General features: G+C 40.0%; 1 protein-coding gene across 1 annotated transcript in view; it reads right to left on the reverse strand.

The window, feature by feature from the left end:
- Positions 1-12367, reverse strand: part of oprl1 (opiate receptor-like 1) — a 41727-nt gene that overhangs the window by 6080 nt on the left and 23280 nt on the right. The window contains exon 4 of the mRNA XM_076275753.1: positions 8970-8975. Within this exon, the coding sequence (XP_076131868.1) occupies positions 8970-8975 (6 nt within the window). The remainder of the gene's footprint in view (positions 1-8969; positions 8976-12367) is intronic.

A 12367-nucleotide genomic window follows, 5' to 3' on the forward strand; every position in this document is an offset into this window, starting at 1 on the left:
AGGGTCCGGTTCGCCCTGTCGGGACTTATTTTTCCAATAATGACCGGCGTTCTATACATTAGATATTTTGAGAAATGCTGAATAGACCACAACCAATTTCAATACTTCGACACGGTCACCGTTAGACTAGGGGGGAGAAGGGATGGGAAAAGATCTGGGCACAGTTCTTCCAGAACTTCGTAAGTAAAAGCGTTGAATGAAACGAAGCGTAGGCCATAGTGTGACATGCGTAAAATCAATGGTGTAGAGATGACGCCACAGGGTTTTATTTAAGTAAGCCTGCGTTTGCAGGCAATTTATATTCAACAATACTTAGGCCTACTAAAATAAATATTATTTTATTGCATTTGTATTGGTTGTTTAGAGTAAAAAAAACATGCATTTGTATTGGTTGTTTAGAGTAAAAAAAACAATCGTTCGGTATTAACGCAAGTTTACAACCGGCAAGTCGGTTGGACTAAAAGGGAAAAAAAAAATATTTGGGTCGGTTCTAAATTGACAGGGTCGGTCGGGTTACGGCAAACGAAAATATTTTTAAGGATGGCCTCATCCAACTAGCTAAAATCCACCTCCGTCATATGCTACAATGTTGCTATGTTCTGAACGTCTGCATTTTACAGCTTGGATGCAACGTGACAGTTCATTGAAACTTAACCAGTTTGGCAAGTTTGGCATATTAATATACAAGTGTTTGGCATATTAATATACAAGTGTGATATGGCCAGCAAATTCAAAAGTGAAAGCAAATGGTTGATCAGCTGTGTTCTAAAGAATGTTTGATTCAAGTTTGCCAAAAGTTGTAAATTTTACAACGTTTCTAAGATGTTAGTAGGCTATATATTTTTCACACTGTAGGAATCACATACTACAACATATATTCATACCAACACGATCAAATTCGTGACTACAGAGTTTTATTTTAGCATGGGTTTCCTCTGTAAAAGAGATCTGCATGTAACTTCACAGCATCCGGTTAAAATCTTTAAATTCACAGACTTATTTTGGCTTTATTTTTTAAGCAAAAAACATCATTCTTAACAGCCGCCAGTCTTTGAGAAGATGTGAAATATTCACTGGCATTTTGTTTCTTTATATTACACCTGCCAGGGAATCCGTGTTATGTGGGTAAGCTGCTGCCTAGCAGGTAAAGCACGTTTAAATGGCTATATCCTACATTTAAAACAATTTATTAGCTAGAAATGATGCCACATGTCTAACTTCAATGCTATTTAAGCCACTTCGAAAGTTTGTTTAGATCCAGTGATTCTGCCGTCATGGAAACGCTACGTCAGACTTCGGTACTCAATGAGTGTTATGAAAGATCAGAAGCACAAAACCCGTTGCCATTGACAGCGGTCTTTATATGTTTCAGCGGTCATTACATGCATGGTGCTTATTCCACTGCTTGGTTGAATTTGTTTCTCAGCAAAGCATGACTAAACTGTAACAAATAAATGTAAAGAGACATATCATGTGGAGTTTATTTTTTCCTATTGGCAAGTAGCTGTATAACTGGATGTACAAAATATGACAGCCGCTCAGTCCTGTACATCTGTTCGAGAAAATAAATCACACTTATCAATCAATTGTCTCCATCTACTACTCCATCCCTCCCTCTTGAAACTTTTGTGTATGCTTGGTTGGCATGCCTGCTTGTGTGTGTGCGGGCCGTACAGAAAGTAGCTTACTGGCGTTGCAAAAGGTGAATAGATTTGTAGCACTAGCCAATTGTTATAAAACCTTAGCCTGGGTTTTCCCATGCTGCCTTACGCGCGATTTTATTCACGCTGCTAGGCAGCCTGGATTCTATAGACTTCGTTTTCACCTCAACGAAGGAACCAATCACAGAACAGAGAGAGGGCAGCAAGACGATGACGACACGCCGCTTTGTACAGACGCATTTGATAGACATTCGTAGCGCCCAATAAAAGGCTCTGGGCATTTGTAAACCACGTTTCAAATACGAGAAAATGAATGTCTAGTTCCCACACCCCATCTCAATTAGATGAGGTCTGACGTTAGCCAGGCTAATAAAACCTTTAAAATCTCGAAACAATCACAACTAGGGCAGTTCATCACAGTTCATCCATTGCAACTGGAATGATGAAAGGTCATGTACACCTGTAGGCTACATTGTATTTGGGAAAAGCAGAAGGTATCAGCAAAATGTTTTATTTATTTATTATTTATTTATTTATTTATTAATTCATTAATTTATTTATAAACAAAACAATCCCTGTCAGTTCCATGCAGTTTTCGACAGCTATCAAGAACAGAGGTCATGCCATGGATTTTTGTGAATGTTTCTTCTTTTACATATGCAAGATTTTAGTAATCTTTAGTTCATATGATATTTAACTTTATTGTCAATGCAAATTAGAAATCAGACAAATTAAATACCAGTAGTCTAAAACGAAATGCAGTTTTACATCTAACCAGTGGTTCAAATAACTGGCATGTCTAAAAGGGTCTTCATGAAATGTGTTAGACTGTTCATGCACATACAGTAGCTGATGGTCTGTGGCTAAAGTAGCCATAATGAAAGTGTTGTCATTGTTTGGATACTTCACACACACATGCCTAGCTAGAATCAAAGCACATCGATTCCCCTCTCACACCCTACACATGCACTTCAAACAAACAAACAAGCGTCTCAGTCTCTCGGATTAGCATTGCTGTTTATTGTTAAACTGCAATTTTCAGCAGCCAGCGGAGGGCATTTAGCCTACTATGCTTCTGGACAATATTTTGCGTCTCCCCTAATTCTATAGCAGTGGCACCGCTAAATGAAAAGGAAACACTGAGAAGAAAGTTAATGTTTTAAATAGGCTACATCAATACAATATATAATAAGTAAAGTGAAACTGGACGGGCCATAACCTCTGCCCTGATTGCGCGTCTGCCCTGATTCTGATACCGTGGTGGTATTAATTAAACCATGGCGGGCCGCCATGCTGAAATAAACGTAGAGGAAACACTGCATCCATCGCACAGAATGATTTTTGTAGCATGTGCACAAATATGTGTACAGCCCTGCCCTGGATACATCTCTCAAAGTGCGCTCTAAAAGATTTGGTTTAAATGGAGATGCAGATCATCACGGGTGTGTTAAAAAATCTACATTGCAGTTGACACATTATTCACTTTGACGAATTTACAGTATGTAGTCAATTACGTCGTCTCAGCCCTAGTTACTTTATTTTGAGCCAGGCTCTTCCTTACTTGAAACACCTTTGAAAATAGAGGATTGAAGTAGCCTAGTCGGTGATTGGGAATAAACATTAACTCAGATGCTTTTTGAGACTTTTTGTGGTCTTAATGCAACATTTTACAAAGCACTGACAGGGCCACCAAGGACTGAGCAAATCAACAGCAGAAAAGCCTATTTAGCAAGCAGAAATGTCCCAGCCCGGTGTTTAGGATGCATCATAAACAGGTTATCTTTCAGGTAGGGGTAGGCGATATGGACAAAAAATAATATCTCAATATTTTTTGTGATTTTGACGATAACGATAATTTGTCGATATCCTTGAAAGTCTGAGTTACTTTACAGCTTATTATTTATGAATAACATCATTACAATAATAACCAATAACCTAACCTGTGACTTTTTAACCAAACCAATGCATTGTCACTCTATGACACATTTCCAATTCTGCCCCCACTTTTGTGTGTGGCAATGACATGGTCTAGCCAGCTACATTAGAGAAGATAGAATTAACAGTTTCCCAAGATAAGATACTGTAGATAGAACAGTTTCCCAAGAGAAAGTCTGAAGCTAAACCTTTACTTAGGTTTCACTGTAAAACTAAGTAGACCTTACAGAATATAAACTAATGAATTAGCTTATGGCTAATGTACTGTATGAGAAATCCCATAAAGATGCTAACGGTTAGCATAATCGATAAAAGTTGATATTTAGAGCGAACTTCAGTCCATTTACAAAAGGGTAACATCAGAAGAGTTCTTTGTTTATAACTGACTATTAAAATACTCAAAGGCTAGCCTAATGTTTACATATAATACCGTGTAGGAAAAAACGTGACTAACTCATCAATGCCACTTGAACAAAGTAGCTGCACAAAATAAACATTAGGCGTGTGTGTGACAACGTGGACCACTAATCACGTGACTTGGTCTGCTGCAGCCAGGGGCTTCTCTCGCATACACCTCCTGGTTTTAGTAAATGTATAGGCGCAATTTCTAGTGTTTTCCCCCTAAGTAATTTAAAAATACTCGATAATGTCAATTTGCACATCGTTAAAACAGCAATCACAATATTAACGCAGACGATATATATTGCCCACCCCTACTTTCAGGTATATATATATTTTTTTTTTAATTCAACTTTTTTTATTGATCAAACTTTAAACACACACAAAAAAGGTCCACACAGTACATTACATTGTCCTATTGTACATAGTTTCCCTATACGCCACCTTGACATCTCCAACAGAAAATATGGTCCAGAAAATAACAGTAATAATAAATGGAAATAGAAATATAATGGCTGTCATCAGATACACCTTATGTCCCTTTCATGTGTACCCAGAAATCATCCCAGATCATTCGTTTCTCATCATTCAGCCTTTTCAGCATGCTCTCATAAGAGGCTGCTTCAATTACGGCATTGACCCAGTCTTTTAATTCCAAAGTTTTAACACACTTCCAATTACGTAGAATAATTCTTAACGTTGTGATACAGCAGAGTTTTACCACAGTGAATGCCTGTTTTGATATGCTTGGTACCACTGACTTGTCTCCAAGTAAGCAAAGTCTGGGATCAGCAGGCAATGAGAAACCCAGCCATTCTTCTAATATTCCAAGGATTTTGCACCAAAATGGGTGAACATAAGAACACTCCCAGAGCATATGGAGATATTTACCATCTTTTTCCTTGCACTTCCAACATAAGCCATTTTCAGCAATACCCATCCTATGAAGTCTAAAAGGAGTATAGTAGTACCTGTGTACCACTTTATAGTGGATAAATTTTCCTCTTGCTTCCCTGATGTTTTTACCCACATTTGACATAATCTTCAACCATTCACCTTGATCAAAGTCAACCCCTAAATCCCTCTGCCATATTAATTTCAAACTACAACAATTATCTGCAGTTACATTAATGATTAAGTTATAACACACAGATGCAGTATGGGCTATATGTGGTTGCTGTAAGTAAGTAAGCACAGGGTTCTCATTGAAATTAAATTTGTCTCCAACACAATGTCTGATTTGCAAGTATTTCCAAAAGTGCCCTTTCACTTCTATATTGTATTTTCCCACCAAGTCAGAGTATGACATAAGTTGTCCATCCACATAGATGTCCTTCACTGTTTCTATACGTTTAAGAAGCCACTGTTTCCAAAACACCATTTTCTTTCCAATGCGAATTAGAGGGTGACACGGGAAGCAATTTTCACTCCCGTCCCATCCCGAGCCCGCACAAATACTCCCGTCATATCCCGATCACGTGACAGCCCCCCCAAAAAAAGAGAGAAAGACTCCCGAATCCCGTCCCGCTCCCTATGTTGATGTCTAAAGTTATCGGACTGTTAGGCTACAGTAGCGTGCGGTGACCATACATTTTGGTAGGCTAGGGCAGAAAGCCTTGTCTAACTTTTCTTTAATAGCCGATCATTTTGGGCTACATTAAAATTACATATTTTACAGGACTTTGCTGTAGGCTATGCTTAAATCATTTCATAGTTAGATCTCATCCCATCAGTTAAGTTTGCACCGTTCTCATCACGTTAAACCAGCGAAGCATATATGAGTAAACAAAACAATTTTTTGTGTTCCGCCAGGGTTATGCGATAAATATATTGAGGAATGCGATCGTCGAGGTGCCATGCCCCAACATTGAACGAGAATCTCAACGAGAATTGCTTTCCCGGACAGCTTGTGCAATTGAATAGAGCTGTCCTTTGCTGACGCCTGTAACTGTTTCTTTGCATCCATTTTGCCTTAGGGCCTATCGCTGAAGCTGATTGATTGTGAACAGGGCAGCTGCTTGTCTTGCTCTGATAGGCTACCAATCAACAACAAACGTAGGCCTATTGTGGGTTGTAATTGGTTCTCTTTTCTAAAACGAAATGCCTCACTTCTTTGGGCGCACTCACTGCATTGCAGCGTCATTTTTTTAAGTTAATAATCTCTGGCTTCCCGCCAGCTCCCGTTTATTATTTCCTGTCCCGTCCCAATCACGTTACCAACAGTGAAATTTACTCCCGTACTGCGGGAAACCCGCTGGAATACCGTGACCCGCGGGAGTCCCGAAAAATTGTTACCATCTAATGCCGGGTTATTCCACAATGATGCATAGTAGTGTGACAGTGTGACAGTTTGAGGAGTTTATGGATTTTACACCAAACATATCGCGAGGGGTCGATCACTGGGTTTGGCTTCTGTATCGGTCCAGGGCGTTGTGAAAGAATGTCTAAGGGCTTGCATGGAGAGGCCAGACTCTGTTCGAATTTGACCCAGTCCAGGTCTGAGTCAGTATTTCTCCAGTGTTTTGCAAGCTGCGCCATTTCAAAAGAAAGGTCATACATGTTCACATCTGGTAGTCCAAGTCCTCCTTTATCTTTCAAGGCACACATTTTACTCATTTTAATGCGGGGTCTTTTTCCTTCCCACAGGAAGTCCTTAACAATGTTGTCATATCTCCTGAAAATTATGTCTGGAATGTTCAAGGGCAAGGAGCTACAACCATTTTGATTACATTCACCTTTCCCCACAGAGTTACTGTAGTTTGAGGTGCTTCCATTTTTCCACATTATGTTGTATCTTTGTCAGCAAGGGATCATAGTTTAGTGCCATAATCCCCTCTAAATTCTGAATCAAGCGCACACCAAGATACTTGGTATACCTGTAGGAACCCATTTGAAACCAAAACCAGTTACCATGTGAGAATAACATGTCCTTGTTATTGCCATTGCCTCTGATTTTCCCCAGTTTATTTTGTAGCCTAGCCAGAAACAATTGAGTATGATTCTATTACCTCCATCAGTAGTGGTAAAGAAGTGGATGGGTCACTCATTAATAACAAAATGTCACCGGCATACAGCATTAGTGTCTGTTCTGTCTCTTTGTCTACCCCTTTCAACCCTAGGATATTTGGGTCCTTCCTAATCTTAATAGCCAAAGGTTCCAGTACCATGGTAAAAAGCAATGGGGACAGTGGACAACCTTGGCGGGTGCCCCTAGATACTGCGAAAAATGGAGACATCATACCATTGGTCATTACTGCTGCTCTCGGGTTCTGATACAGCAAACTAACCCATGCTCTGAAGACCTTGCCTAAGCCAAAATTTGTCATAGTTTTAAACAAAAAATTCCACTGAACTAAGTCGAACACTGTCTGCGCGTCCAGTGATACCGCCACCCCTGGCGTACTTTCCAGAGTAGTTTAGCCACATAAGATGCATTAATCTCCTTGTATTGTCAGCTGATGATCTTCCCTTTATAAAGCCTACCTGATCTTTATGGATTGTCTTAGGTAAGACCTTCTCCAAACGTGATGCTAAGACTTTTGCAAATATATTGCAGTCAGTCCACGTTTAAAAGACTAACTGGTAGGGGTGTGAATCTCTCATGTAAAAGACGATACAATTTGCATCTAGATACATGGGCACGATTCGATACAAGAAAAGATACATGTCTATAAAAAACGATTCAGTACGATTCGATGCGATGCGATTCGATGCAGTTCAAGAATGAAAAGCATTCTGAAAGATTTTTTATAATTTGCTCAAGGTGCACATTCATTTTATATTATCAATTATCATGGTCATTGTTGTCAATTAGGAAACAAAATGTGTGAATATGATTATCTAAACTGAGGTTTGTTTCATATACTGTATTGAAATGAAAAAAGAATAGTCTACATTTCAGTCAAACACAGCAGCCAAATACAACATAAAAATATTTTTTTATAGACTTTACAGATTTTATAGTTATATCTGATTGTTTTCATGGAGCTGTAGCCTTGTTGAGGTAAGACAATTCCGAAATAAAATAAAACAGTGCTTAAGACACTCTTGGCCTTTTCTCATATAGGCCTAGCCTACCCTACAAGAATAAAATAGGCTTACAAATCAATGAACTCTCTGGGCTTATTTTGTTCCAACAGTAGACCTAATGCAGAAACCTAAAATGCCACAAGTCTGAGTAAATATGAACAAATTCATTGGCTAATAATTTATGCATCGTTTTAGCAGCAAGGGCCAAATTATTATTTAACATTAAGGAAATCCCTTCATCAAAGGTAAGGCTACTCTACAGACTATCGTTGCTGTTTAGGAATGCTATAAGTGCTTAATTTCGCGCTGGATTTCGAAAAACAAAAGCCGACCGAGTGCAAGTTGTCACATGCTTAAGTTGCAATAGATGTATGGGTAATGAGGTAATTTGACAACTTTGGGCAATGAATGTAACCAAAAACAAACTGCATTACCCACAATTCCGTGCCACGTATAGTTTCAAAACTGGAAGTGGGGTGAACGCGGTGCTTGGAACGTAAATGAGAGTCTGAGCAAAGATGGTTGATTACGAAGATACTTCATGAGAGGCCATTTCCTGTCCCTGGAAATGTATGCAAATAGGGTAGCAGTACACGCCCCCGCACATTTATGCAGTGATCGGCTCTCTTTTTAACATTGAGGTCTATGGCAGAATCCAAGAATTTCCCAGAATTTGTCAAAGCCTTATTTTTCTGAGCAATGGATGCACATTTCGGACACGGTATCATGATTTCCAAACCCTCCTCCCTATTTCAGTAGAATGTCGTGATAGTATGACCCTCCAGTCGGGAGAAAATCAACATTAATAAAGGTGTACACCAAGTTTATTTTGTACTCCGGCTTGTCTGGCGTAGAACCGAGGCGTTCAAACGTAAGTCATACGTCAGTGACACGCCCCTGTGCAGACGGGAACTAAACCAGAGCCCGCCTCTGACTGAACTCCACTTTGCCCTCATAGACATGAACTAGGACGACCCATCTTGCTACGCATTCATTATCTTTGGTCTGAGCGAGCAGAAAAGGTTGTGCACCGATTCATAACAAGTAAAGAAGGGAGATCCAAGGTCTAACAGGAGCCAAGGAGCAGGACCGGAGCACTCAATGCTTTAACGTTTTTTTATTAGTGCAAACTGACTAACGTTTCGACGCCCATGCGTCTTCTTCAGAGTAAAAAAAAAGCGTCGAAACGTTAGTCAGTTTGCACTAATAAAAAAACGTTAAAGCATTGAGTGCTCCGATCCTGCTCCTTGGCTCCTGTTAGACCTTGGATCTCCCTTCTTGACTTCTACGTCCTGTTCCGCGAGCACCAACCAGGCTGAAGCGCAAGTGACCCCCTTCTACTCATAACAAGTAAATCGATATAACGACAGGTTCATTTCAGTTTTTTTCCGATACGGGGCTTCACGTATCGATGTAGCCGTATCTTACACGTTAAAAACAGATACCGATACGTATCGGTTAATCTTTACACCCCTACTAACTGGTCTAAAGTTTGCAGGCTCAGTTGTGTCCCGATCTTTCTTAGGTAATAGTGTTATAATCGCTTCCATAAATGAGTTAGGCAGACAATTGACTTGAAATGCTTCAGCAAGAACATCAGTCAGTATTGGAGCCAGCATATCTACAAATTTCTTGTAGTATTCAATAGGGAGTCCATCTGAACCTGGGGATTTCCCAGGTTTCATAGACGATATTGCATTTCTCACTTCTTCCTCAGTAATGGGTTGGTCTAATTATTTTGTTTGTGATGCGTCTAATGTTGGGAGATCCATGTTTGCAAAAAATTGGTTTAATTTTTCTTCATCTGCATTACAAGGGGCTGTATATAGCTGTTCATAGAATGTTTGGAAGACGCTATTTATTTATTTTGTGGTTGAGACCATGTTATCCCCTTTCTTAATTGCTGGAATTATGTTAGCAGCATTCTGTTGTTTTAGCTGCCTAGACAAAAGTTTGCCTGTTTTTTCGCCTCCTTCATAAAATCTTGTCCGTAACCTGAACAATGCATGTTCAGCTTTTCTATTATACAAGTCATGTAACTGGTACTTATATTTACAAATCTCCTGGTATAGCTCGTCTGAATACTGCCTGGCTAGGTTCTTTTCCAGAGTACATATTTTCATTTCTAGGTCACTGAGAATTTCTCTTCGTTCCTTTTTCATTTTAGATGCACGTCCATTTCTTCGGATATAGGCCTTAGACGCGTCCCAAACTGAGGATAATCTCTCTGTGCTTCCTATGTTTAAGTCAAAAAAGGAGATCAGATCCTCGGCCAGCATTGTGCTAAATGTTTCGTCCTGTAATAATGAAGTATTTAATCCCCATCTTCCTTTTCTACCTATATCTGGGTTTAGAATGATATCCAGTTCAACCGTAGCATGATCTGACAATGCAATTGGTCCGATTTTACAGTTTATGATCTTATTAATAATATCTTGTGACAGTAAGAAAAAGTCTATACTTGAATGGGATTTGTGGGAATGCGAGAAGAAAATGTATTCCCTTTCCCCTGGATTAACTAATCTCCATATGTCATTTAGACCTAAATCCTCCACCAGCATATGAAGGGCAGCCCTGTCCTTTGGCATGGATATTCCCTGATATTTACTCTTGTCCAAAACACCATCCATAACCTGGTTAAAGTCCCCGGCTAGGATTATTTGCCCACTTTTACTCCCCAAAATTGTATTTAAATTATGGATAAAGCTTGCATCTGCAGTATTTGGTGCATATACACTGCACAGAATTACTTTTACACCATTAATAAGTGCTTCAATACATATCATTCTCCCCTCTTTGTCCTTAGTTTCTGATATTATATTAAAGTTCAGGTGCTTATTAATTAGAATGACTACTCCATTCTGTTTGCTAGAGAAAGAAGAGTGGAAAACATGTCCCACCCATTCTCGTTTGAATTTTAGCGCTTCTGTATCCCTTACATGACTTTCTTGTATAAAGGCTATATCTGCCTGTTTTTGTTTTAGATAAGATAACACCTTTCGCCTTTTGATAGGACTTCCGCAGCCGTTAATATTCCACGTTACACATCTAATATGACTACCTGTTAACATATATCATAATGTTAGAGATATGGAGATACATGTCAAGGGGCTGCCCCCTAGTGGGTAATGGCGTAGTACAGGACATTCATTTAAATTCTGAAAAAAATAGTTGGACCTTTGAAACAAAACCAAACATTTCTGTACTCCCCCATGAAAAAGTAAACAACAACATATAACATTGTCAGTACCCCCCTCAGCAAACACAAGAAAATAAACTAACAAAAAAGAATGAAAAGACCCGCGGTCTTCTCTCCACAAACCCTGATTCCGGTCCGTGGCGTGCCGGGTAGCCCCAAGGGCTATTCCTGAACAGCAGCACAATTTAGCTAGTAGTCCCACCCACCAACACCCACATCACCAGCTCCCCATCCAAGCTAACGTAAAATGAGTGCTCACATCATTATTCAGTTGACCCACCACAGCGCTCTCGAATGAACTTCTCAGCCTCCTTGCTGGAAGTAAAACTTTGCTCCTTCCCGTTCCATGTGAAACGGAGGGATGCTGGAAACGCAAGTGTAAACCTCACGTCGAGTTTACGCAGCATCTTCCTTGACGCAGTGAATTCTCTTCGCTTCTTGGCCAGGTCCCTCGACATGTCGGGGAAGAAAGACACTCTGCACTCCCTCCATTCGATAGACCCTTTCTCTTTGGCTGCTTGCAGGAACTTGATCAAGACGGTTCTTGGTGGTTTATCCTCGCCGTCATTGTCGGTAGCCCCTCGATGCTCTTTTAGCTTCGCGCTTGCCCACACGATAAGTCCCTTCGATCTCAAACTCTCCATCCAACTCGATTCCCAGCCCGTCAAAAATCAGCTGTTGAACGCAGTTGACAAGTCCATCTGTTTCTAATTCCTCCGTTAGACCGATCAGTCTCACATTCTTGCGACGATTCATATTTTCCAGTTCCTCAATTCGGTTATACAATGCCTTCAAACGTTCATCTGCTCTCTGGCTGTCTTCAGTTAGCCTTGATGTAGTATCCTCAACCGCTGATATACGGTCCTCTGCTTCATCCAATCTCACCTGAAGTGAGCTCACAGAGTTCTTTAAATCCGTGACTGTTTCTTTAATCGATGATACATCTGTGGCGATTTGTGTGGTGGCGAGTGTGGTGGCAATTTTACCCATTTCAGATAACACATTGTCCATTTTGGAGTGTTCAGGTGTCGGCGAGGTCTGTCTTGTAGCCATGTGGGTCGAGGATTTTCCTTGGAAATATTTCGATGTAGTTGACGACATCTGGAGCTTTTTTTTTGCAATATTGGAAGCGCTATATATAATG

Source organism: Alosa pseudoharengus, unplaced genomic scaffold (genome assembly GCF_046254945.1).
Source record: "Alosa pseudoharengus isolate Yale_2024_CS ecotype anadromous, Long Island Sound unplaced genomic scaffold, YU_APseudo_1.1 YU_APseudo_1.1_scf_9, whole genome shotgun sequence".
NCBI classification, from domain to species: domain Eukaryota; kingdom Metazoa; phylum Chordata; class Actinopteri; order Clupeiformes; family Clupeidae; genus Alosa; species Alosa pseudoharengus.